This window comes from Mauremys mutica, chromosome 3 (assembly GCF_020497125.1).
Source record: "Mauremys mutica isolate MM-2020 ecotype Southern chromosome 3, ASM2049712v1, whole genome shotgun sequence".
NCBI lineage: Eukaryota > Metazoa > Chordata > Testudines > Geoemydidae > Mauremys > Mauremys mutica.
In genome coordinates, this window is record NC_059074.1 from 148,113,099 (window position 1) to 148,137,797 (window position 24,699).

The 24,699-nt window shown below is 58.1% G+C and overlaps 1 protein-coding gene across 3 annotated transcripts in view; it reads left to right on the forward strand.

The window, feature by feature from the left end:
* The window catches only part of LOC123366283, a 47,820-nt gene that overhangs the window by 14,642 nt on the left and 8,479 nt on the right, over positions 1-24,699 (forward strand). For 2 of the 3 annotated variants that reach the window (XM_045009570.1, XM_045009571.1), the window contains 22 exons: positions 558-689; positions 935-1,126; positions 1,750-1,833; positions 3,400-3,518; positions 3,679-3,793; positions 4,692-4,778; positions 5,280-5,395; positions 6,413-6,560; positions 7,250-7,359; positions 7,756-7,846; positions 7,996-8,145; positions 8,516-8,653; positions 9,283-9,539; positions 9,960-10,083; positions 10,442-10,624; positions 11,037-11,192; positions 12,232-12,452; positions 13,947-14,124; positions 14,634-14,792; positions 15,519-15,932; positions 18,925-20,787; positions 22,879-22,959. In XM_045009570.1, coding sequence (XP_044865505.1) covers positions 558-689; positions 935-1,126; positions 1,750-1,833; positions 3,400-3,518; positions 3,679-3,793; positions 4,692-4,778; positions 5,280-5,395; positions 6,413-6,560; positions 7,250-7,359; positions 7,756-7,846; positions 7,996-8,145; positions 8,516-8,653; positions 9,283-9,539; positions 9,960-10,083; positions 10,442-10,624; positions 11,037-11,192; positions 12,232-12,452; positions 13,947-14,124; positions 14,634-14,792; positions 15,519-15,932; positions 18,925-20,787; positions 22,879-22,959 — 5,118 coding nt within the window. The remainder of the gene's footprint in view (positions 1-557; positions 690-934; positions 1,127-1,749; positions 1,834-3,399; positions 3,519-3,678; positions 3,794-4,691; positions 4,779-5,279; positions 5,396-6,412; positions 6,561-7,249; positions 7,360-7,755; positions 7,847-7,995; positions 8,146-8,515; positions 8,654-9,282; positions 9,540-9,959; positions 10,084-10,441; positions 10,625-11,036; positions 11,193-12,231; positions 12,453-13,946; positions 14,125-14,633; positions 14,793-15,518; positions 15,933-18,924; positions 20,788-22,878; positions 22,960-24,699) is intronic. The other variant, XM_045009572.1, reaches the window with a different exon arrangement.

Genomic DNA, 24,699 nt, shown 5'->3' on the forward strand with positions numbered 1-24,699 from the left:
AGTGCAGTTTAGACCAGCGGCTCTCAAACTTTTGTACTGGTGACCCCTTTCACACAGCAAGCCTCTGAGTGCGACCCTCCCTTAGAAATTAAAAACACTTTTTATATATTTAATACCATTATAAATGTTGGAGGCAAAGCAGAGTTTGGGGTGGAGGCTGACAGCTTGCGACCCCCCATGTAATAACCTCGCAACCCCCTGAGGGGTCCCAACCCCCAGTTTGAGAACCCCTGAGTTAGACTGTTCTTGTTCTGACAAATCAGGAGCTCCTGCGCCAGGTCAGCCCAATGGATCCATCTCCCCTGTATCCCCACCTGCACCACCTGAGACCAACGGGACATCTAGCCCAGTATTCCCTGCTGCCTGCTACCCCAGCTCAGACCAATGGGCCATCTCCCTGTCATGCCAGGTCATCAGACCAATGGCCCCATGTATCCCGGTCTGGGATGGGCCCATTTACCCAGCTGTCACGCCAGCTCCTGGAAGAAGTGGCTCAATGCCATCCCCAGGCCTGTTTCAGTGGCATTCCCAGATCAGCGCTCCTCCCTGTGTTCCAGGCCGAGAGCTGGGTGCGAGGGAAGCTGCGGGATCTGAAGGATGGCTGCAATATCCAGGACTGGGAACGGGTGGCACAGACCCTGCAAAGAGACATGAGGGATTTTGAGAACACACTGATCAAACTGAACCAGGTATGGTGGGGGCTCCAGGACAGACCCACTCCCATTCCAGCCTCCTCCGCCGCAACCCCCTGATGTCCAGCCTGAATCCTGCTAGAACTGACCCGATTGGGCCCATGCTGTCCTCTCCTGCACCCAGGCAGTGCCTGGCTATCCCTGTGTCTTTGGGCTCCTCCATGCCCAGTCAGTACCCCAGCAGGCCAGTGGATTCAAGGCTTAGGTTCTCTGAGCTGCTTCCCTTCCCTTCCTCTCCCCAGATGGGTGAGCAGCTCATGGGCCGGCCCAGCCCCAGTGTGGAGATTGCCAGGAGGCAGCTGCTGGCCCTGAAGGAGCAGTGGCAGCTGCTGAAGCAGACAGCCGGGAATCAAAGCAAAGCGCTGGGCGGGCTGCGGAACCTGCAGGAGTTCAACAGGAGAGCGGAACAGCTGGAGGCTTGGATCAGGCAGAAGGTATGGGGAGTGGGAGAGCAGGCTGAATGGGACCTCCTCAGCCGTCTCCCGACTGCCTGGTGATGCATTAGGAATGTGCCCCACCCCCTGCAATGTCCAGGGGGCCCTGCCCCTGCAGTGGGGTCTTTGAGCCTTGCCACTGACTCTGCCAAAGGTTTGGCCCTTGAGCAGAGCCCTGCCACTTGGAAAGGGTAGGGCAGCAGCCCGGGACCCAGGATGGGACTGTAGGGTGGGGGGAGGTGTGGCCAGGGCCCTAACAGGGAAAATGCCACTTGATTAAAAATGGTATTGTCATACTCTCAGCCTGTAGGCAAATTGCATTTGCCATGGCAACCAGAAGCTAGCTGCCTGTATAACGTAGAGTATGGCTGAGATCACCCCTGGACAGGGTGGTGGTGCTCTAGGGCATTTATCCCTGTTACAGAAGGGGAAACTGAGGCCAGGAGGGGAAGGAACTTGCCCAAGTTCACACAGTGAGCTGGGAGTGGGACCCAGGAGTGCTGACTCCCAGTTGCCCTGTCCTCACCCTAGACCTCCTGCTTCAGGTTCAGTCTGGGGCCGTTTCTCTGTAGATCTCTTGGCTTCCTCTGCCCTCTCTATGTTCTAATCCCCATCTGTCCCAGGAAGAGAAGCCCGTGCTGACGGCCCTTCTGCAAGAGAGCATGGACAAGATCCAGCTCACCCGCCACATCCTTGACTTAAAACAGGTGAGAGTCCCTCCCCTTGCCTGGCTCGGGCTTGGTCCCTGTCACCCCACTCCCAGGGGATGTCAGCTGAAGACCTCAGACTTCCCAGCCAGTGCTCCATCTCAGCTCCTCACTGGCTTGATGTTCTAGCCAGAGCAATGACTGATTGACCCAGGGTGAGCCGGGAACTTCTCGGTAACCCCCAGCTTTGGGGAGGCCTCTGCATGTTCACACTGTTGAGCGTAGCACCCCCTGGTGCCACAAGCGTCAGAATGCTCTTTGAAGCCATGTCCATCAGCCACAGAGTCCACTGTCCTGGGGCACCCAGACTCAGCTGGGCAGTGGCTCCTGCCCAAATCTCTCAGCAGCCAGTGCTGGAGCATCTGGAATGGAGCGCATAGACTTTAAGGCCTGAAGGGACCATCATTATCACCTATCCTGACCTCCTGCACCCTGCAGGCCACAGAAACTCTCCCACCCACTCCTATAACAGACTCATAAACTCTGGCTGAGTTACTGAAGCCCGCAAATCACGGTTTAAAGACTTCAAGTTACAGAGACCCCACCATTTACACTAGTTTAAACCTGCAAGTGACCCGTGCCCCATGCTGCAGAGGAAGGCAAAATAACCCCCGGGGTCTCTGTCAGTCTGACCTGGAGGAAAATTCCTTCCCCACCCCCAAAATGGTGATCAGTTAGACCCTGAGCATGTGGGTAAGACCCCCAGCCAAACACCTGGGAAAGAATTCTCTGTAGTAACTCAGAACCCTCCCCAGCTAGTGTCCCATCACCAGCAATTGGAGATATTTGCTGCTAGCAGTCACAGATCAGCTACATGCCATTTGTGACCCAGTAGGGAGCGGGGCGGATTGACCTGAGAATGTCGTCTAGTTTTACTGGGACTGTCTGTACTGGGGATGGGAGAGCAGGGGATGACTTTAATTGAGGGAGGATACCTGAGCTTGTAACCTGAGCCAGGAGGGGGGTGGGGCCAGGTGACACCTTTGCCTGGGGAAACTGGACAAAGGTGAGGGGGGGTGGTTCTTTCGGTTTTGGGCTGGCTGGGAAGACGCAGGGAACCCCAAGTCTGGGGTTTAAGCTCCTTGCCCCCCAGAGAGACCTGGCTGAGGGGTCCTGGTTGTACCTACAAGCCCTGCTTGGGACTGTGTTCCTGTCGTCTAATAAACCTTCTGTTTTACTGGCTGGCAGAGAGTCACGGTGAATCGCAGGAAGTGAGGATGCAGGGCCCTGACTCCCCTGCACTCCGTGACACCATTGTAGTCAGTCCCATCACACCATCCCCTCCATAAACTTATCAAGCTCAGCCTTGAAGCCAGTTAGTTTTTCCCGCCCCCACTGCTCCCCTCGGAAGGCAGTTCCAGAACTTCACCCCTCTGATGGGTAGAAACCTTTGCCTAATTTCAAACCTAAGTTTGTTGATGGCCAGTTTAAATCCATTTGTTCCTGTGTCCACATTGACGCTTAACTGGAGCTGGAGCCAGGAGCTGATCTCTCCCATGGGGACTGGCTGGTTGTGCTGGGCCAGGGGAGTTGGTGGGATTTCTCTCGTTCTCTGTCTGAGCCCAGGAGGAGCAGCAGTTCCAGGGCCTGCATGAGGAGATGAACAGCCTGGCCCAGAAGCTGGAGAAGCACGGCAAGAGTGAGAGCAGGAGCATCTCCGCCCGGCGCAAGCACCTCAATAAAATGTGAGTGGGGAGGAGTCACAGCCGCCTGGGGGCTGCAGGGCTGGGCACAGGGAGGTCTTGGCCTGTGAGTCACATGACTGTGGGAACGGCTGGGGAGGCCGGGGGAGGCTGCACCGGGCAGCACGATCTGCAATAGCCTCCTCCTGCTTTCTCCACCCAGGTGGCTGCGGCTCCAGGGGACCCTGAAGGAACATCATGAGACCCTGCAGCTGGCCCTGGAGGTAGCTGCCTTCCTCCAGCAAGCGGACACGCTCCTCAGAGCCATCCACGCCAAGGTACCGCTGAGGGCTCAGAGCAGGATCAGCTCTGGCCCCATCAGTGGTTTGAGGGGCCCCGGGGTGCCAGGATGGGAAGTTCTCACGCTAGGCTATCGGGCAGTTTGAAGGAAAGCCCACTCCTCTCTCAGCCCCTGACACCTGGGCTAGCACAGGGCTGGGGAAGGTGTGGAAGGAGTATTCTCCCCACCAGGAGGCCGGGGAGAACGCCCCTTGCTTTGCTCTACAGCTGCCCTCAGCCAGCCCCTGAGCATCTTGATGAGTTGTTTCTGCTCCTTCATGGCCACCAGCTCTGCAGCTGCAGGCAGGATATCAAGGGAGTTAAGGAGGGAGAGGGGGACCCCCAACGCAGCATAGAGGAAAAGAGCTTGGCTCTCCTGGCCAGTCAAAATGTGAGCTGCCCCACTGCCTGTGCCCTATATCCCTATCAGGCACTGGGAATTGAGCTGAAGTAAGGACTCTCCCCAACCCCAGGGTGTGAGCGGAGCCCAAAGCGAGAAGGAGGCCATGGGGGGGCCTGATGAGGGAATATCACACTCGGCCTCTTCTTCCCTGGGGCCTGTCTGTACTCCCAGGAAATGATGGACTTTCCCTAGCACCTCTGGGAAGGTGACATTCTGGGGACTCCCTGCTCTAGGGCTGAGTCACCAGCTCCCCTGCCTGCTATGGAGTGGCCTCCCCCCTCAGCCAGACCCCTGAGTTACATCATTGCTGGTGCTGCGAGGGGTGATGGCCCCTGTCATTGGGGAGCAGGATTGAAGGAGGGGACTCCTGTGTGACATGGGGTGGAGGCTAGCATCACTCAGAGGGATCCAAATGGCACAGAGACACTGCAGAGAGCAGGGCCCTGTCCCCACCTTCCCCTAAGGGGTACAATGGCTGCTGCTTCTTTTTGCAGTGGAGGAACCTCTGTGGCGTGGGGAAGCAGGGAAACCCCGAGTCCAGCCGGGACCGAGACGTCAGGGATATTGCCAGCCAGGTCATGGTAAGTGTTGGCATTGCACTGTCCCATACTCACCTGAAATGTCTCACCTGAGAGGCAAGGCATCCTGTGCATGCCCTGACGGGATGTCTCCCCCCACCACCTGGCTTGGACATGGGCGTTACAGCCCCTAGCAGGGTGTGGCATGGGCAGAATGGCCTGGAGTCAAACCCTCATCTGGCCGAACTGCCAGCATCAAGGGGTTTGGCGTATGTCATGCCCTGAATCCTCTGTAACGGGGGTGGTTGCATCCAGGGCTGCCTTCAGCTGTCCAGACTGGCATCTCAGAGGGGCTGGATCTTGGGCAGGATTTGGGGTGTGGAGAGGAGGGATCAGTGAGCGGGCTTGTTAGAAGGGAGCTGGGGCCCTGTATCCTGCTGTTCACCTGCCCCTGAGGGCTAACGCAGCATTCCCGAGGTAGTCTCTGTGCTCAGCTTTGGTCTCTGGAGGGGCACCCTCAGCCAGCCCCATTAGCTCACTTCGTGCCCCCTCTCGCTCCTCCAGATGTTGGATGTGACCATGTCCCAGCTCATCAGCCTCCATCCCAGCCTGGCAGCACGAGTCCTGCACAAACACCGAGATGTCAAGGAGAGCTGGGCCCAGCTTCAGCAGGTGCTGAGGTACAGCAGAGCCTTGTAGCAACACACCCACCAGCATCCCCCCTAAACACAGAGCAAGCCCAGGGCTGAATTTAGCAATGCGTGTGCATTCATAGGGATCACTTGTTGCACACTCCTGCCTCAAGACCTGGTGAGCAGAAGGGTGTGTGACTTAAAGCATGAGGGAGCCAGGACTCCTGGGTTCTATTCCCAGCTCTGCACTGGACTCATTGTGTGGCCCTGGAGGGCAGGTCCACCCCCTGCTCTGTGCCTCAGTGTCCTCTTCTGTCCACTGGGGAGAATGCTCCAGACCCCTTTGTTACAGGAGTGCAGGCTGCATTGGTGGGAGGAGGCTCTGAGGGCAGATAGAGTGACCTATGAGATGCACCCGAGTAACCTCTGCCTTTTGAGCTATTATTTGATTGGCTTAGAGAGCGGGCTGCTTGAGTGTCTCAGCCAATCACAGGAGAGCGTAGCCAGAAACAGGCAGGGTGGCTTTGAGTTTACACACGTTGGTTCCTGAGTGGCTGAGGTTGCTCTTCCCCGAGCTACAGAATCTGAATCCGTGGCCATGGCTGATCCCCACAAGCTTGGTGGCATGGGAAAGGCGTTGGCTTGGCCCATTCTACGGATACGTTCAAATCTGAGCTGCCCGCCATTGGGCAGTAGGTCGTTGGAGCTGGGGTTTCAGCTGTGGGAAACAAGAGCTGGACTTGCCGAAGAGCTCAGCTCCCATTACACAGGTAGGGTCAGGCCGCTGGTTGCTGCTGGGTGTACAGTGCTTTTGAAAATCTGGCTCCACATCTCCATCATCTGCTGGATTCCCCGATATTGGGGGTCCCCACACCAGGCTGGAGTGAGGTCCTTGGGGCAGAACCCACATCAGCTATTGGCTGCATGAGCCAGACTCTACTCCTGAGTCAACCCCAGAGGACTCACGGGGCCAGGACAGCTTAGGGCTCTCTTCCCCATTCGCTCTCCTCTTGCCTCTCACTCCCCTCCCCTCCCATTGTCCCGCGTGTGCTCGCCATCTCCCAGGAACGAGACGTCACCATTGCTGGCCCTGGTGAGCAGTTTGCCAATGGAAGAGACGGATGCCCTGAGCCCCGAGCAGACAGAAGCCAGCAGCGGGGGAGTTGCGGGAAGGGAAGCCGGAGACAAGCGGAGGAGGGTCCCATTAAGTGTGGTGAGTATGGTAGCTGGGGCCCCTCCCTCTTCCCAGCCCTCCCCTTCGCTGCAACAAGAGCAGCCAAACCAGAGCCACTTCCCTTAGACACCCAGCACATGGGAAAAGAGCTTGAGCCCGTGAACCCTAAGTGACAGCTGTGTGACCCCCTCAGTGACCCTCTCGCCAAATCTTGGGACCTCCTCTATGAACCCTGAGTGACAAGCACGTAAACCTGGAACCTGTGTGCAATGCCCCAGGTGACCTGCGTGTGGCTCTGAACACTGGCCTGTGGGATGGTCTGGGAGTGGTCTATGTGCTCCACCTCTGCACACATCTGCCCCTTCATGCACCCTCCATACTGGCTCAGATCCCCCCTCCCAATACACCTTTGCCCAGCCCAGCTTAGCACATGTTTCTGTGTGTCCCTCTGGGCTCTGATCTGTGCCAGTCTGTGATGTCGTCCTGGCACCTGAAATTCTAGAGAGGCGTCACAGCTGCACCCACCCCACTCACAGCCCCAGGGACCTGTCACCAGGCTTTGCTTGGGACCCTGTGCTGCTCCCAGGAGTGCCCTGTGTGTGGTGGCAGAGGAGTAGGTGATAGCCTGATGTGGGGGGAGGCTGAGCTGGCTCTGTTGGTCCCCATTCCTCTGCCTGGTGTTAGTTGAGGGAGGAATCGGATCCTGGGAGGCTCCTGTTGTGTCCTAGGTGCAGAAGGACTTTGCAGGGAATGTGATGGAGCGTGTGAGAGGCGAGGAGGGAAGCCCGAGCTTGCCAGGAGAGCAGGCCACCCCTGGCTGCCACAGCAACAGTAAGAGGTACTGACTTGGCAGGCCGGTCCCAAGAATGGGGTCCAGGGGCGGGGTATAGGCCAGGTATTCCTTAGGAGGAGAGAGTGGGGAGGGGACCTAGAGCATTTGCTGGGCTAGGCCTGTTCCTTAGCTGTAAGAATCCATCCCCAGCTCCAGAACCTAGTCCCCAGAAGGGGCATAGCGGGCAGGGAAGGACATGGGCACCTGGGGTTTCCCTGGCACAGGCTGCTGCCCCCATGCTCTGAACCTGTGGGACCCCCAAGGTGTGGATACCAACCCCTGCCCTGCAGCTGTAGCTCTGGGGCTCTGTGTGGTATGAGGCTGCCCTGGTCCTTTGGCAGAGCCTGCGGGGGTCCCTGTGGTAGGAGAGAAACTGTCCATGACTCTGCCTCTCTCCCGCAGGAGGAGGAAACCCCCAGGACAGTCAGACGCTGTGCGGGGCCCATCCCAGCAAGAGGCCCAGCTGCAGGACTTCTGTCAGGCTGCTAATGCGGTAACGTCTCCAATGAGCCAAGGCGCGTCCCAGCCCCTGTCCCCGGGTCCCAGCGCCGGGTGTTCCCCCGTGTGTCTCCCCCTCTGCTCGCAGCCGCCCCACCCCTCAGCTGGCAGTAATGCGCTGTCTCTCCCCGTGGTGCGCGGCAGGCCGTGTCCCGGCTGAGGGAGAACGTGGGTCTCAGCATCCGGCTGAGCCAGATGGAGGCCGCAGAGAGCCTGGAGGCCGCACAGACCCAGCAGGCCGCGCTGCAGCAGGAGATCCTGGGCAACAGCTCCAGCATCGAGGCCCTGCGCCTGGTGAGCACCAGCTGTGGGGCACGTGCTGTGTGGGACTGGGAGTCCCCCATACAACTCGCTGCTGGGGAGGCAGAGGGGGCACCGTGCTGATGGCATCCCCAGCGGCAGGTGTTTTGTGTGACTGGAGGATAACACTGGGTTCTCACGCCAGGCACCTGGGGCGCCAGGAGAAGTTTCCTCTCTGCTGCCTTCTGGGGAGGGATGGCAGTGGGCAGTGAGATCCATGCCCCCGTTGTGGCCAGGGTAAGGGGGGCGGGGAAGGGCAGATCCCCGTCCTTGGCATGTGCCTCATTCTCAGGCCCCTCTAAGGGATCGCGGAGCAGGACACCCAGATGGGCGTCACCTAACAGTGTGTGTCTGTGTCCCACAGGAAGGGCAGAAGCTGCTGTGTGGCAGCCATGGAGGGAGACCTCAGGTGGAAGGCGTCCTCCAGGAGCTGGAAGGTCTGTGGGCGGAGCTGCAGAGGATGCACCGGGAGAACGGTGCGGTGCTGAGGGAGATTGATAAGGTGCGTGGTACCATCTGTCTCTGCCAGGGACGAGCCTGGCAGAGACAGGCGTGAGCAGGGCAGGAAGGGGGTGCACCCGGGACACAGGAACAGACCCAATGCAGGCACTGGTGGACAAGGCATCCCTACAAGGGTTGCTGTGGCCATTCTCTGGGCTGTGCTGGTGCAGGGGCCATCTCGAGCCTCGGCTGCAGCCCCCTGCAAGGGAGTCTCCCTGGGGAGTGTCAGCAGGGTTGGGGGTGATGGCCCTGGCCGGCCTTCCCCAGAGATCAGCCAGCCCAGTGCCATGCACACCAAGTAGGACAGGTGCCCTGTGGAGCCAGCTCAGGAAGTCTCTGCTCCTCCAGCTGGATCTGGCACGGCAGTGGCCTCAGCGCTGTCTGAGATGCCTGTAGGTGGGCAACCGGGTGCTGTTTGTGCTGCAGGATGGAGAGCCCTGCGATGCTCCATGGAAACGTGCTGCCCTGGATAGGATAGCACAGTGCTGGGTCACACCAAACTGGCCTTCCCTGCGACGCGATGCCACGGCGCCCACAGGAGCTTTGGTTCCCGCCCAGCCTGAGGCTGGGGCACAGGGGGATCTGGCCTGGGAGGTCCTGCCTGGCCCACTTTCCAATCTCTTCCTGCAGGTTCTGCGGTTGGTGGGAGAGCTGGATGGGGCTGAGCACTGGCTGCAGGGGGTGGCGGGCTCACTGTCAGAGCCAGCCACCATGAGGAGCCCAGAAGAGCTCCGCAGGGACCTACAGGAGATCAGCTGCTTGGAGAACCAGGTCCTGTTGTGGGGCATCAAGCTCCAAGCCCTGCGGGAGGAGATGGGGAGAGAGCCCTCTGTGGAGCATGTGATGGCTGGGAAGATTCAGAGCAAGGTGGAGATGGTGGAGGAGAAGTGAGTCCTAGGGAAACAGACTGGGAACCGGACTAGGGGGAGCGTCAGGCTACAGGAGTGGGAGGCAGTGTCAGGGGATGTGAGGAAGAGATGGTGTTGGAGGGGTGTGAGGGGATTCCCTGCTCTGGGGAGGATGTGGCATCAGAGAGGTGAGAGGGGATCCCCTGAGGGCAGCCTGGGGGAATGGGAGGGGACAGTGGTGTCAGAGAGGTGGGAGACCTCCAGTGGGACAACTTTGGGGGATGGGAGTGGGTGGCTGTGTCAGAGGGGTGGGAGCCCCCTGGGGGGCAGCATTGGGGAATGGCAACACTGAAGGGTTGGGAGGGGATTTCCCTGCAGTGGTTGGCATCAGGAGTAGGAGCCCCCTGTGGTGCTGCCTCTCCGTGTGCCCCTGTCCCACTGCTGCGTTTGCTGTGCCAGGTTGGGGTGTGTGCGAGCAGCCCTGCAGCGGCGGGCGGAGGACCTGCGCGATTCCCTGGTGCTGTCTGAGTTCCTGCAGAATGTGCAGCAGGAGGAGGTGCTGAGCCAGAGGAACAGCACACTGGTGAGGAGTGAGTGGGGATGGGCCTGGACTCGGGCCCCCATTGGGAATCCCATCCCTGCTGGTCAGTTTGTGGTGGGGGGCCGTACTGCTGACTGAGTGAGGTTGGGGTGGGGGTGGGGATAACTGGAACCCCTTGCTTTCCAGCATCACCCCCAGCATCTGCCAATGTCTGCTCTGAGGTGGGGGAGGCGCAGTGGCCACTGACCTCGATCCTGGCTGAGGAATGGCTGAGACCAGCAACCCTGAGTGCATGGTGAGGAGGCTCCACGGGACCCCTCGCAGGCTAGGTGGTGGCGGAGTCACCCCACATGTCCCGGTCTCTCTCTAAAGCCCCACTGTCCCTGTGTGTTTGCTTTAGCCAGGGACCAGCACGTTGGGCTCCCAGGAGCCTGTGCACCTCCCCTTGGCCCAGGCTGGGCAGCAGCTGAGCCGTGAGGACATGAGCAGCCCCCTGGGTGAGTTGCAGGAGGCTGTGGAGATGCTGAACGACGTGGTGAAGGAGCGGGAGCGAGTCATGGAGACTGAGAATCTGGAGCGCCTGGTAAGGGACCTGGCGTGGGGAGCCTTTGACAGAGGAGGAGGGGGTAACACCCCACTAGTGGCCATGCAGAGCACAGCTGGCTCAGTCAGGTGAGGGCAGGACAGTAGAGTCTGACTGACTGGGGGGCTCCTTTGCATAGTGCCAGCCTGAGAGAGTAGGGTCTAGTGGTTAGAGCAGGGGGGCTGGGAGCCAGGACTCCTGGGTCCTATACCTGTCCCTAGGAGGGGAGTATGTCCTAGTGGTTAGAGCAGGCGGTTGGGAGCCAAGACTGAGGCAGCTGATGCTAGTGCTGCACAGTTATCCCTATTCTTCCTTTGCGCCCCACAGCTAGCTAGCCCCATGAGAGGCCCAGGACCATCTCTGAAGGGAGCTCAGCTCACACTGAGGTTCACCTCGCTTTTCTCTCTCCCAGCTGGCCAGAGTCTCCCCACACATGGAGGCCGTTCGATGCAGGGCGGAGGCTCTGGCCCGTGATGTTGCTCGGGTGGAGAGTGGCTTTGCCACAGTGAAGAGCGAGCTGGACCTGCAGGGGCTGCAGGGACTGCTGAGCCAGCAGCAGGAGATGGAGGTGAGTCCCACAGACTGCGCCGCTCTGACTTGCCATGGTAAGTGGAGTCACTGGCGGCCTCTACTAGCTTCCAGGGAGCCTTGCAGTGCCCTGCCTCTGCCAGGCACATTGGAGCTAGGGGTTACCAAGGGTGTCAGGAGCAGAGATGAGGTCACCTCAGGGAGACTCTAGCCCTCAGGCCCAAGAGCCATAAGCCCTGGCCTTTTGCGGAGGGCTCGCTGGAATTTTCCAGCTGACTCTAGGCCTCTCTTGTCAACTCCCCCTGTGGCCAGGCAGCGAGAGGGGAAGGGATTGCGTCAGCCCCTGTGTGCCAAGGTCTGGCTGCCAACAACTCACACATCTTTCCACTCTGCATCACCTTAGAGGGAACCAGCTCCATGCAGAGCAGGGCGGAACTGTCTGCTGGGAAACCAGGATCCCCCTTCACCCTGCTGCTCCCCCACCCCCTGCTCCCCACAGAGCAGAGCTCCCCTGTGCCCCCATCCCTGCTCCCTCACCCCCTACAGCCTCCTCCCCATCCCTTGCACCCCCATGCCCTGCACCCCTCAGAGCACAACTCCCCACAGAGCATATCCCCCCCTGCACTCCCATCCCCTGTCACACAGGAGAGATGATAAAGCAGAGATTGCTCCCATGGCCAGGGGCTCAGTGCTCTGAGCTGTATGTAGGAGGACCAGGTGTGGGTCTTAACTCTCTACATTGCAATGCTGAAGGGATTCAGCCTGGTGGCCTAGTGGCTAATGTCCACCCCTGCCATGCAGGGGGCCTGGGTTTGGGTCCCATCTCCAGGTGCCAGCACCTGAGGGAGTCAGCCCAGTGCTTTGCCCTGCCATGTTGATCCCCAACCCTGATCTTTTTCCCCAAGTGGTAGGGGAAGGAAACACCTTGGCAAGCCAAGTAGGCAGGATTTGCCTCGGTCCCCTCCTGTCTTCAGGCAGAGGGGCAGAAACACACTCCCCCATGGGGAAGGGAGCCATGAGCCCCCTGCTGAGAGGGTCTCTTTTAAGTGTTCAGAGTCCTTTTGTCTTGTGTCCCCTAGTTCAACATGTCCGAGGCGCTGGAGGGGGATGTGGAGTTGCTGGAGAAGGCAGTCATCCACCTGGAAAAGCTCTGCCCAGCTCGGATGCATGACATGGGCCCTGAGATCCAGGGGACGCTGCAGGCCTGGGAGGAGCTGCGGAAGCTGGTGCTGGAGAACAAGGGCCATGTGCAGCGGGCCAGTCGGCTGCAGCAGTTCTTTGGGGATTACTTAGCCATGATGTAAGTGGCTGCAGCCTGCAGGGCACCCTTCAACTGCCTTTGCGATCCAGCCAGCCCTGCCTGGAAAGCTGGGAGCCAGGGAGGACAGCCTGAGGGCTGGTGCTCAGCTTGGGGTTCACAAGTGTCTGGCCAGGCATTGCTCTGTGGGGAGCAGGCTGGGGAGGTGCAAGGGGAGCTGAAATAGCTCCCTGGAGAATGTCAGGTGTCCACAGAAACCCAGGATGTTTGCCACTCTCCTGTCGCTCCCCAGGCTTCCCCACCGTCTCCTGGCCCTTGCCTTCCCCTTCCTCCCATATTTTCTCTCAGCCTCCAGCCCTCACATTTTCCCTCTCTCTGCCCGCTCATGCCTCCCTGGGTTCACCACAGAGCCTAACGGTGCCCATCGTCCCCGAAGGCAGCCTGGCTGTAGTCCTGGTGAGAACTGTGGGTGACCGTCTGTACTTTGGGAAGCCGGAGCGCCACTAGCTACAGCTGTAGGGAAATGGCAGTGGGCAGCCTGTGGTTTCAGTCGCACTGAGAGCAATGAGAGGCGGTGGCAGAAATTCACAGGAAAGCTGCAGGAGTCCATGGGAAGCTTTAACAACACACCAAGTGCCACAACAGTCGCAGTAGCATCCTGCCAGGTGGCAGCTCTGTTCATCCCTCAGCCCGGGGGCAGTAGCGTAGCTAGCGGGGTTCAGAGGAAGCAGCTGCTTCCCCTCAGGGCGGCAGGCACGGAAGTGGCGCCTGCCGGACCGGTGCTGGCAGCAGCACAGCCAGAGGAGCTGTGGGGTGGCAGTGGCAGGCCGGCGTGGAAGCGGCGCCTGCCGGCTGGCGCTAACAACAGCACAGCCGGAGGAGCCATGCGGGGGTGGCAGACGCGGCTGGAGGAGCAAGGGGGCTGGTTCCTCGGCTCATGGCTCGGCGGCCAAGCGCTCCCCGCCCCCCCCCTTGCTAATGCGGCGGGCGGGGGGAGGCGAAAGGGCCCCTGTGCCTTTAAGGCCGCCAGGCTGGCGAGCCCAGCGTGGAGCGCGCCAGGAGCAGGCCGGGGACAGGCGGCGGCACAGGGTGGAAGGGGAGCGAGGCAGGGGGGTCCGGTTGGGGGACATGGCCAGAGGAGGAGCCAAGGGGGCGTGGCCAGAGGAGGAGCCAAGGGGGGGCGCCTTTTTTATGTTTGCTCCCCCTACACTGAAAACCTGGCTATGCCACTGCCTGGGGGGCAGGGCAACTCCCTGTGGAGACTGAGTTACAACACGGCTGTTTCCTCTGCCTTCCGTGCTTGCCAAATCCAGGGAGCAGGGGGCCGTTCACTGAAGGGATGTTCTCTGGATAGTTGGATCTAGTGGAGAATCAAACCCTGGCGTGGAGGATCCGGCTCAGCCTCTGGCCTGGAGGGAGTTCCTCACCTGTGCCTTCCTAGGAAGGGGTGGAGAGAGGGGAGGAGAGCGGTCGGCAGCTGAATTCCCTCCAGTCGTCCCAGTGGCTCCATATGGCCCTGCCCCCTTGTTTCCGCAGCTCCTGGACAGAGGACACAAGGGCTCAGATCTTTTCGGAGAGCGTGAGTGCTCATGGGCTCCCGGAAACTCAGTGGGAAGAGCTGGAGAGGAAAATTGAGGCCAAGTTCAAGGAGTTTGAGGAGCTGGCAGCCGCAGGGCAGACACTGGTGTCCGAGGAGCACTACCTGAGTGAGACGGTAAGCAGGAGGTGGACTGGGGGATGCTTCACGAGCTCCCCATTGAAAACCCTTGGGGCTCAGCCTCTGGCTTGGTACAGGGCAGATGCGACCTGCTGGGTCATCAGAGAGGTGAGTCGTGGGCACAGTGCCCAGCCAAACCATTAGCTTATGGGAGCCCAGTGAGACAGACTTACCAACAAGCCATTCAGTGCTCAGGAGCAGCCAGCCTCAACCCCCCGCCCTGCAGGGGGCAATCAGACCATCCCGCTGGCTGCGGTAGTTACCCACGTGATGGATACTGAGCACAGACCTGCTGGGGCTCAGCTTTCTTCCCAGACCTGGCCCCAAAGGGCCCATCATGAAGTTGCTCCTGAAGAAAGCACCAGTCCCCGACGAAGGGTTCTCAGCATCGCACGCTCCCCATTGGCTTCTCTGTCCCCAATCCCTGGCTGAAGTTGTGTTTGGGGAGCAGAGGAGGGGAGCTTAAGTTCTGACGGGAGCCTTTGGCATCTTTGTTCTCCCCTTAGATAAAGGAACGCCTGGAGGAGCTGCAGAGCATGCTGGGGTGGGTGCTGGTGCGCTGGCGAGCACAGAAACACCACTGGGATGCTGGGAACAAGAGTGATGGCAAAAAGGGCCAAGATGATACCCTGGACTGTGTGCTGAGTGTGTCCCCCAGCTGCCAAGTGAGTCTGTAGCTGCTGTGGGACAGTCTGTGAGCAGGGATGGGTCAGGCCACTGTTTGCTCAGCCCAGTTGAGGGGTCTCTCTCGGCACAATGAAAGGCGCCTGCACAAGGCCAGCATGGGGCAGGAGCAGATACACAGGCATTGTGTCCACCAGGGCAAAGATCAGGGAGACTCACAGAAACCATGGCGGCTGTTTCCGTCTGGAGAATCTCGGGGAAGCCGTACACCACAGGCCTGAAAGAGGAAGGATGGGCTAGTGGTTAAGGCAGAGGAGCAGCAGTCACGGCTCTTAGGTTCTAGCCCTGGCACTGCTACTCACTCTGCAGGCTTGAGTGACTCCCCGCCCTGCTCTGTGCCTCAGTTACCCCACCTGCAATGCAGGGATAATGCTCCTGATCCACCTCCCTAAGTGATCGGGAGGGGCTGTGAAGCTGAATTAAAGCACTTGGAGATCCATGCATCCAGACTGCCTTTGGCATCCAGTGCTGTCATGTAAGAGCGTGAGAGTCCCAGGGCTCCTGCATGGGGAGGCCACCAAATTCCACTGCACACCCATAGTGCAGAGAGGTGCAGGAGGGGGCACAGCAGAGGGGGCATGGGGGAGGAGGAACCAGGTGTAGGGCAGGGGGGTATGGTGGCACAGGGGAGGGAAAGGAGGTGCACAGGCCAGCGGGCAGGCCATCCCCACAACCCCACCTCTTCATCGTCTTCTATTGCTTCCCAGGACCCATGCGCCCAAGCAGCTGTGCCCGAAGCAGATGGCATCCTGGGCCCTAACACTTCTAAAGGGCCTCAGCCCACACTGTGCTCCCTCACCCCACCTCAGGGGCCCGGGACACAGCTCCAGAGGCAAGAGAGAGAAGTGGCCTCTCCTTCCGCCCCATCTATCCCAGATCCCCTCCAAGGGCTGGAGCAGAGCTGGGAAGATCCTGGTGACTCCACCCCACTGGAGGTGGAAACTCCCAAGGAGACTCTAGTTCTGGATCCCTCAGAGACCCCAGTGCTGCTGGTGCCGCAGCCTGGGCCCAGCAGCCTGGGCGGGACAGTCAACTTGATCCTGAGTATTGGCAAGAAGGGGGAGAAGAAGCTGCAGCTGGCGCAGCCTGAAGCGATGCCGGGGGAAGAGTCCCTGCACAGGGTAGGTGATGCCACGCTGGGGACACACGGCTTTGTCAGCGCTGCTAGCTTGTGCTGTGCACAGGGGGCTTGGTGCGAGGGGAGACGGGAGAGACCACGTTTCTCGATAGAGCTGCCTGGGGGAGCTGTGCCCTAGGGCAGAGCTTGTCCAACTGCAGGTGAATTCAGGGCTGTGGTTTTGTAGGGCTTGGAAACTGCCAGGTGCACTTGGAAGGGCATGGCAGAGTGAGGGTGTTTCCGGGTGAACCCAGACCCCAGGGGCTGAGGCTGAGCAGCAGAGAGCTCAGGAAATTCTCAGATGACTCAAGAGCAAAGCAGGTGGACCCTCTGGACTAGGGAGCCCCAGCCCTGGCACCCCTGCCACTCAGGATGGCAGATACAGAACAAGCTCCCTTGGATTTCAAGCAGGGGGCTGGCCTTTAGCACCGTGGCACCTCTCCTCCCCTCCTCCTCCTCGCTGTAACAGGCCACCCGCGCTCCTCCCTCAATTTTCTTTTTGTGTCTCTCTTTCCCCACACTCAGCTCCCTGGCACTAAACCCTCAGGCTGTAAAACCTTTTGGAAGCGTTGCCAGGGGCTTTTAGGAAACACTTTGGGTAGTTTAAAGCGAAAGAAAAAGCCATCTCGCCGGCCCGTGGAAGAGGTAATGTCCCAGGGGCTGCATGCCGGGCACAGTGGCTGCATGGCATGAGCTTGCCCTATACTAACGCACCGTCCCATCCCCGCGAGTCCCTCTGTGTCCTCTCTCTGACACTGCTCCTGGTCCTCCCTGGCTCCCGGCCGAGAGGCCAGGCTATGGCTCATCCCCCTGCTAGAAGGCCTGCAGCAGTGGAGAGGGTGGACAGGGAGGGCACCATGCTATCCTGATAACCCAGCCATGAGAAACGACCTCCCAAGGGCTGCCTGGTGTCACGGTACTCCACAGAATGAGATCAGTGCACCAGCTGGCCCCGGGGGCTAGGGAATGAGTTACTGGGCCTCTCACCTCTTGGACACCACTTGCTGTCTGGCCCCTATTGGTAAGTGGTTTCCATCTGCTGGCTGTTGGGAGGGGAAATGAGCCAGAAGGTCTCAGTCCAGTCGCCGGGGGCAGCTCTCCAAACCCACAGTCCAGCTGGTGGTTCCTGTCGCCAGCCTGAGCAGAGAGGCCAAGACCTGAATGTGCCAGGGAGTCCTGGAGCAGACTGGTGGAGGGAGGGTGTGTTGCATGAGCCAGGCCTGTCCTGGGGATACCTAGAGGGCTTCAGGGTTGTGAGGCAGGCGCTGTTACTGGTGCTGCTTTCACACAGAATTGTGTTGGTTTAATGCTCCCTATCTCGTGTATTTCTATCCTGGGTGGGGGTTGCCAGGAGTTCTTGAAAGCAGCAATAATCCAGCGCAGAGAAGCTGAGCAGGTCCCTGTGTGCAGCATCTCTGGACAGTCACAGGCTTAGGGCAGGTGCTTAGGTCTGAGGCAGGCTTAGGGCTCGGTGCTACATGAGCTGGGCTGGAGCTTGGAAGCAGAGCTGTGACCTGACCAGGGCCCCTACCGGAATAGTTCATTCACTTGGACAGGACAGAGGAATAGGGAGCCAGTCAGAAGACTTGGGGATAGCAGGCAGCACCCAGCCTTGAATTCAGGGAAGTGCTGATCCATTCCCCCCGCCACAGGAGGATGAAGGTCTTTGCCAGCATCCTCTCCCAGCCTCAGGCTGCACAGACCTGCTAAGGAATCTGCCCGTTCCAGTGGGAAAGGCCAGGAAGCTCTGTGAGCATGGACGAGGGGGAGGTTCTTAGAGCAGGGCTGCCCAACGTACGGCCCGTGGGCTGTACACAGCCAACCCCAACGTTTCATAAGGCCCATGGCCGGTTTGAACCCAATATATTAATGGCCGGTTCATTAGCGTTTTGTCATCATGTTTATATCATTTTAGTTTACACGGGTATGTATATAGACAATACTGTACTTAGAAACACATACGAAACAAGCTGAACTTAAAATATAAATCAATACAGGTGAATTTAAATTTTATTAAAATACGTAGAATGTTTTTAGCCCACACCAGGTTGTGGGTAGGTTTCTGTGGCCCTCCTGTGTAATAAGGGTGAGAAACACTGGCTTAGAGAAAGAAACAGGCACCTTTGCTGAGTGGTGGGGAACGCAGGGACAGAGCAAGTCCCAAGTGTTCAGAGTCCTCCCACTTGGCACAAACAGGAGGGAGTGAAATCCTAGCATCGGGGCACCAGCAGTGACTGAGTCTCTTTTGCTAGATGGGCTCCAGCCAGTAAAGGGTACAGGGAAGAGATCTGTGCTGTTTGAACGATGCAGCCAGCCTCTGCTATACTGGGGCAGCCAGAGGGCATGTGGGGTACTGCACCAGCCTGCAACTGCTAGCCTCTGTAATATGAAGGGGCAGCCTACTATACTACATCTCCCAGCATGCCGAGCCACTGAGCTCCCTGGAAGCATTGCATGCTGGGATCTGCAGTCCCTCCAGGCACATGACTGGTGATGGGAGCACAATTAGGAGCAGCCCAGCTGGTGAGTTGGCCAGTGCAGCTAGCGTGACCAGACAGCAAGTGTGAAAAATCAGGACTGGGAGTGGGGGGTAATAGGTGCTTATATTAAACAAAGCCCCAAATAGTGGGACTGCCCTTATAAAATTGAGACATCTGGTCACCCTAAGTGCAGCCCCTATTAAGGCAGCATTGGGTTAGCCCTGCACTAGAACAGGATTGTGGGAGCTGGTCCCCCACAATGAAGCCAAGTGACCGTGACATCCTGGAATGCGTCTTGGGCTGCCTGACCCTGCTGGCTACTGTGTGATGAGAATGAGGCTTACTGTGATGTGTGACTGACAGCTGGGCAGGAGGCGCCATGTGCCAGTGCATGCCATTAAGGACCCAGCACATGAGTGGGTCCAGGGCTGTGCCCACCCTGGCAGGTGTGGGCACTAGTGACTTGGAGCGGTTGAACGGTGGGTCTCACGTCTCCCCCACCCTTGTGTTTCCCAGGTGAGCACCTATCTGCATGTGAAAGAGAAAGAGGGGGATCGAGACGCCACCCGCAGGAGCTCAACCATGCCACGGCCAGCCAAGCGAGCGCCCACCATAGCCCATGCTTCCCTGGTCCCAAGCCCCGGGCCTGAGGCTGCCTTCCACACCCTGCCCAAGATCAGCTCCAGCTCCCTCCTCAGCAGCCTGAAGAGAAAGGGTCAGGCAAAGGCAGAGGATGCTCAGCTGTACACGCCGCAGGGCATCATGGGAGCAGATCCCAGCAGGCTGCGGCCTTTGCTGGAGGAGAAGCACAATCCAAGCAACACTTGGCCTCCCAAGTGCAGCAGTGGGAAGAAGTTGGCAGGGAGGCCTCCGAGCCCCAGGCTCGGGCAGCTGTTGGACCTTGTGAAGAACCCGCTGGGGAGGGCCAGTGAGTCAGAATGTGGCATTGCCAGGGTGGCATCTGGTGGCGCCAAAGCTGAATTCCTGAGCCAAGCCTGGGGGCCCAGCAGTTCCCAGCCAGCAGTGGCGAAGAGTGCTTGCCGGCACCTTTCCCTGGGGTCTGTATTGAGCTTGGAGCTGCCGAAGGACCTGGGTCTCCTTGGTAACGTCCAGGACGCCATTAAAGTAGCGCAGAAGGAGGTGCCAGGAAGGGAGGAGGTGAGGCAGGACGGTGGGGTGATTCCGTGGGACACCAATGGGGCAGAAGGGGAGGCGAATGGGGCCAGCCCACAGAAGGAGACACTGAAGCAGCCTCTGGCCACATGCCAAAGGCCCAGAGGGCCAAGGGATGCTTTCAGGAAGGCTCCTAAAAGCGAGGGAGGCACCTGGTTTGAAGAGGTGAGCTTCAACCCAAGCTACTGCAGGCCAAAGGTGCACGGCGTTGGTGCCACCCCCTGTGGGGAGGAGCGATGGACTCCCAGGAGCCAGGGCAGTGGCAGTGATGATTTCCTGGACTTCAGACTGAACCGGCTCTCCCGCATCAGCGTGCTGCACGAGCAGATTGGGCGCGAGTGGGACAAGCTGGCAGCCACGCTGGGCACGTCCAGCAGCGTGAAGGCTGAGAAGACAGCAGGCTTCAGACCCAGTCTCGGAGAAGCAACTACGGCGGAACTCAGGCCTTCTCCCACTAAGCACACGAGTGGTGCCGGAGGGGCCCCCAGCACAGCCAAACCAGAGCATCCCGCAGTGAATGGCAAGCTAATGGAAGATCCCCCAGAGCATCGTCTAGAGCCTGCCCCCTTCCAGGAGGCTGCGAAGGAAAGCCTCATGGCACGCTCTGGACGGTGTACAAACCTACCGACCCTGCTATCTGTGTCAGAGTGCCAGCTCGGTGCCCAGCCGCGTGGCCTGGCATCAGCAGGGTTAGACTGCCAGGGCCTGGCTCCAGACAGAAGGGCGGCCGTATCAGGGCTGTCCAAAGGGGCAAAGCTCCCAGGCTCAGACGAGGTTTGCCACCCCGACCACGAGTTGTTTGAAGAAGAGGAGGAGGAGCTGCAGGCCATCTGGAGGAATGTGGAGGGACGCAACAGGCAGAGCCCCTGTGTGGACACTGATGTCCCCCCCACATCGGGGAACAAGGCAGACAAGGCACAGAGCCCAGAGGTTTCCAGTGGGAGACTGATCCTAACATCAGCAAATAACATGCTGGTGGCCAAGTTCACCCTTCCCACCTCCACCCAACTCCTTCAGAGCCCAGACGGGGAAAGAGGCACCAGTGATGGGCACGGTAGTGAGGGCAGCCCACGCAGGTTCTGGGCATCCTTCCCCTGTCAAGACGATCCCTGTGGGGCAAACGAGGCTGCATCCATCAGATCAGTGGAGGGCACCTGCCCACAGAACCGGCAGACGCATCAGGAAGAGGACAGAGATGTTGGCAAGGTTAGTGGGCTTTGTGTCCTGTTCCTTAGGGGCTGGGGGAGACCTCCCAGAATCTGTATTGTCTCTTTCACACACTCTCAGGCACTGCAGTGATGGGGCCAGATACCTAGAGATTCCCTGCTTTATCCCAGGCCTCCGAGCCACAGTTCCCCTGGCTATCCTGCTCCTGTACTGGCCACAAAGGGTCACTCGTGAGCAACACGTGGGGCTTAGCTGGATGTCCGAACACCATCTCCAGCCTGTGCCAAGGCTCAAAGCCAGACCTCACCCACAGCCATCAGCAGGGTCAAACTCAAGCGTTTCAGCACCAAAATCACCTCTCCTGCCACTGGAGCTGAAGCAGTAATTCTTTTAGCTGGAAGTCAGTAGCAGGCTGTCAGGTGCAGAGATTGGCCACTAGAGGGAGATGTGATCCCATGCTCTAACTCAGTGGTTCTCAACCTTTTGTACTGGTGACCCCTTGCACACAGCAAGCCTCTTGAGTGCGACCTCCCTTATAAATTAAAATACTTTTTAATATATTTAACACCATTATAAATGCTGGAGGTAAAGCAGGGTTTGGGGTGGAGGCTGACAGCTCGTGACCCCCCATGTAATAACCTCATGACCCCTTGAGGGGTCTCGACCCCCAGTTTGAGAACCCCTGCTCTAAGCCAGTGGCTCTCAACCTTTCCAGACTACTGGACCTCTTTCAGGAGGCTGATTTGTTTTGCGTACCCCCAAGTTTCATCTCACTTAAAAATTACTTGTTTACAGAATCAGACATCAAAATACAGAAGTGTCCCAGCACACTAGTACTGAAAAATGTCTCACTTTCTCATTGTTACCATATAGTTGTAAAATAAATTGACTGGAGTATAAATACTGCACTTACATTTCAGTGTATAATAAATAGAGCAGTATAAACAAGTCATTTCCTGTATGAAATTTTAGTTTGTGCTGACTTCGCTAGTGCTTTTTCTGTAGCCTACTATAAAACTAGGCAAATATCTAGATGAATTGCTGTACTCCCAGGAACGGGCGGCTCCAGGCACCAGCACGCCAAGCGCGTACCTGGGGCAGCAAGCCACAGGGGGCGCTCTGCCGGTCGCCGCGAGGGCGGCAGGTAGGTTGCCTTCGGCGGCATGCCTGTGGAGGGTCCGCTGGTCCCGCGGCTTCAGCGGACCTCCCGCAGGCATGCCGCCGAATCCGCGGGACCGGGGACCTCCTGCAGGCAAGCCGCCAAAGGCAGCCTGCCTGCTGTTCTTGGGGCGACAAAATACCTAAAGCCGCCCCTGCCCAGGAAGACCTCTGTGTGCCCCCAGGGGTACACATACCCCTGGCTGAGAACCATTGCTCTAAATGGCAGATCACAGATGGAGTGTGCAAATGCACGTCTGCTCTACACATGTGCTTACTGCAAGTGTGTGCACAGTGTGAGGCTATGGCAAGGCAGGTACTTGCCTTTGAGCCTGTGTGCAAGGGCGCAGTCTTGCCCTGTAATGACTTGATGCACCAGAAGGATGAAAGGTCTATGAGTGCCACCTATGGGAGTTCTCCTGTAGCTTGAGTGAAAGAGGACTGTGTTTTGGAACTGAAGGGCTGGGTTCTAGTCCTGGTGATTGCTGCAGCAAGGTGGATTTATAACCCTATCAGGACAGAAATGTATGCACAGGGCTTACTGCAAATCCAGGCCAATGTGAGGAAGATGGTCTCTGTGCTGTGGTTCCCTGCTTTGCAATTCACTGCTGTCTTCTGGTCCCAGAGGCCTTCGATGGGGCTGGGAAGAACCATGTAGTTAACGGGTCAGGGATACAGGATCCCAAGAAGGTCCCCTTGCACAACATCGCACTGTCACCCCTGAATCTGCGCAGCATTGAACCTGCCCACTAGGTCCGGAAGGGCAGCATATGTCCCCATCAGGACACACATGGCCCCGTTATGATCCCTCTGATAGAGACTTTGACCCCAAATGACCCATTTGCCATTGCAGGCTTCAAGTTATGCTCCTGGCAGGGTGTGGGACCCCCTGGATTGCTGGCTTCTGGGAACTGCACGCCCAACAGCCCAGTGGTGCTGGGGCTGCTTTGCTCATTGCCTGTCTCCTTGCAGACGCCCCCCAGTAAAGTGGAGTTTCAGATGATGGAAGGGACGCTGGAAAGGAAACACGTGTTGCAGACGGGAGGCAGAAAGGTACAGTAGGAGCTGCCCGGCCTTCTCTGTGGGCCCTGGGCTACATGGCTGCATTTTGCTTCTTTAACTTTATCAGTCTCTAATCACACACCCACTGTGTTAGAGACACTGCCAGAAATGGGGCCTGTTAGGCTCCCAAGTCCATACCTAGCCATGCAAATCAGTGGCCCGGTTCTCAAAGATGCTGTCACCCAGCAACGTCATAGAATATCAGGGTTGGAAGGGACCTCAGGAGGTCATCTAGTCCAACCCCCTGCTCAAAGCAGGATCAATCCCCAACTAAATCATCCCAGCCAGGGCTTTGTCAAGCCTGACCTTAAAAACCTCTAAGGAAGGAGATTCCACCACCTCCCTAGGTAACCCATTCCAGTGCTTCACCACCCTCCTAGTGAAATAGTTTTTCCTAATATCCAACCGTCCATTGTCTTCACTGTGAGGTGTGGGGTGCACGGCACTCCTGGCAAAGCAGCCTGGCTGTGCACACGGGGACCTAACGGGAGGTCCCCATTGTTGAAAATCTCAGCTTCTGTTTTGAAGGTAAAATGGATAAAACTCCCCAAGGGGAAATTCTGCCCATCTAAACAGCTCCTTGAGCATTTATCCAGCTGCTTCCAAGCTGTGGAGCTGGTGATTTGATCTCTCAAGCTACCCAGAGCACTTCTCACCAGTCGTACTTACCTTCTTTCTAAGCAGGGGAAGCCGGTGCTTAATCAGGACTGCAGTTGTGTAACATTTCAGTGCATGGCTTTGATTATAGGATCTAAGCAGTTGCTGAGCTGTTATTAAACATTCCCTAAATGCTGGAAATTGACCCTGGTCAGCATCCACAGCATGGAGCTAGCAGCTTGATATTCCTCAGGATACCAGTCATTGATAGCAGCTTCTAAGATTGTACAACCCCACTCAGGCCGCGCTTCTGAGCGATGGTATCACATTGGAGTCAATCTGCAACATGCCCAGTGACATGCCACAAACAGGGAGGAACTAGTGCTTGGACATCGAGGGCCAGATCTTCAGCTCTTGTAAATGGGTGCAGCTTCACTGAAGTCAATGGGCCAGATCCTCAGCTGCTGTGAATCAGCACAGTTCCATTGAAGTCAGCAAAACTCTACATTGATTTAGGCTAGCTGTGAATCTGGCCTGAGGTCTCCTGCGTTAACAGCACCCAAACGTGTGTTTGCAGGATCTCTGGGAGGGAGCTGCACCAAAGCGAGCTCAGCCAGGACTGTTTTCTGCAGCGTTGTGAGTGGCTGTGTAGGGACCGGCAGGCACTGAGTCTCCTCCCTGCTGCCTGCAGGCTCAGCCCTGTGAACACCGGGCCTGCAGGGACCCGAGGGCTTTTTGAGGATGATAATGATTTTTACTCCCAAACTTACTCAAACTCTGTGTCAAAGGAAATCAGCTCTAGACACACACTTGGTGTTTACGCTGTCTCTATCCCCTTGTCTGCACTTGAGAGCAACCCTGATTCAGCCATTGGCGGAGGGGGAAGCAATCAGTGTAGCTGTGCCTGCGCTAACCATTAACTGCAGACAAGGACAAGCTGTGATTTGTCCTGCTTGTGTGTTGGTGTCTTTCCCAAATTAAGTAACCCAGGTTTGCATCTCTTAGCCAGCCTGGGGCCCCATCCTGCTGCTCCCACTGTCTGCAGTGTCAGTTGTATGCACTCGGAGCTCCTGGGGCATCAGCTGGCATGCGTGTTTCAGTGCTGCAGCTGGAGGAGAAGGGTGCTGGCAGGGA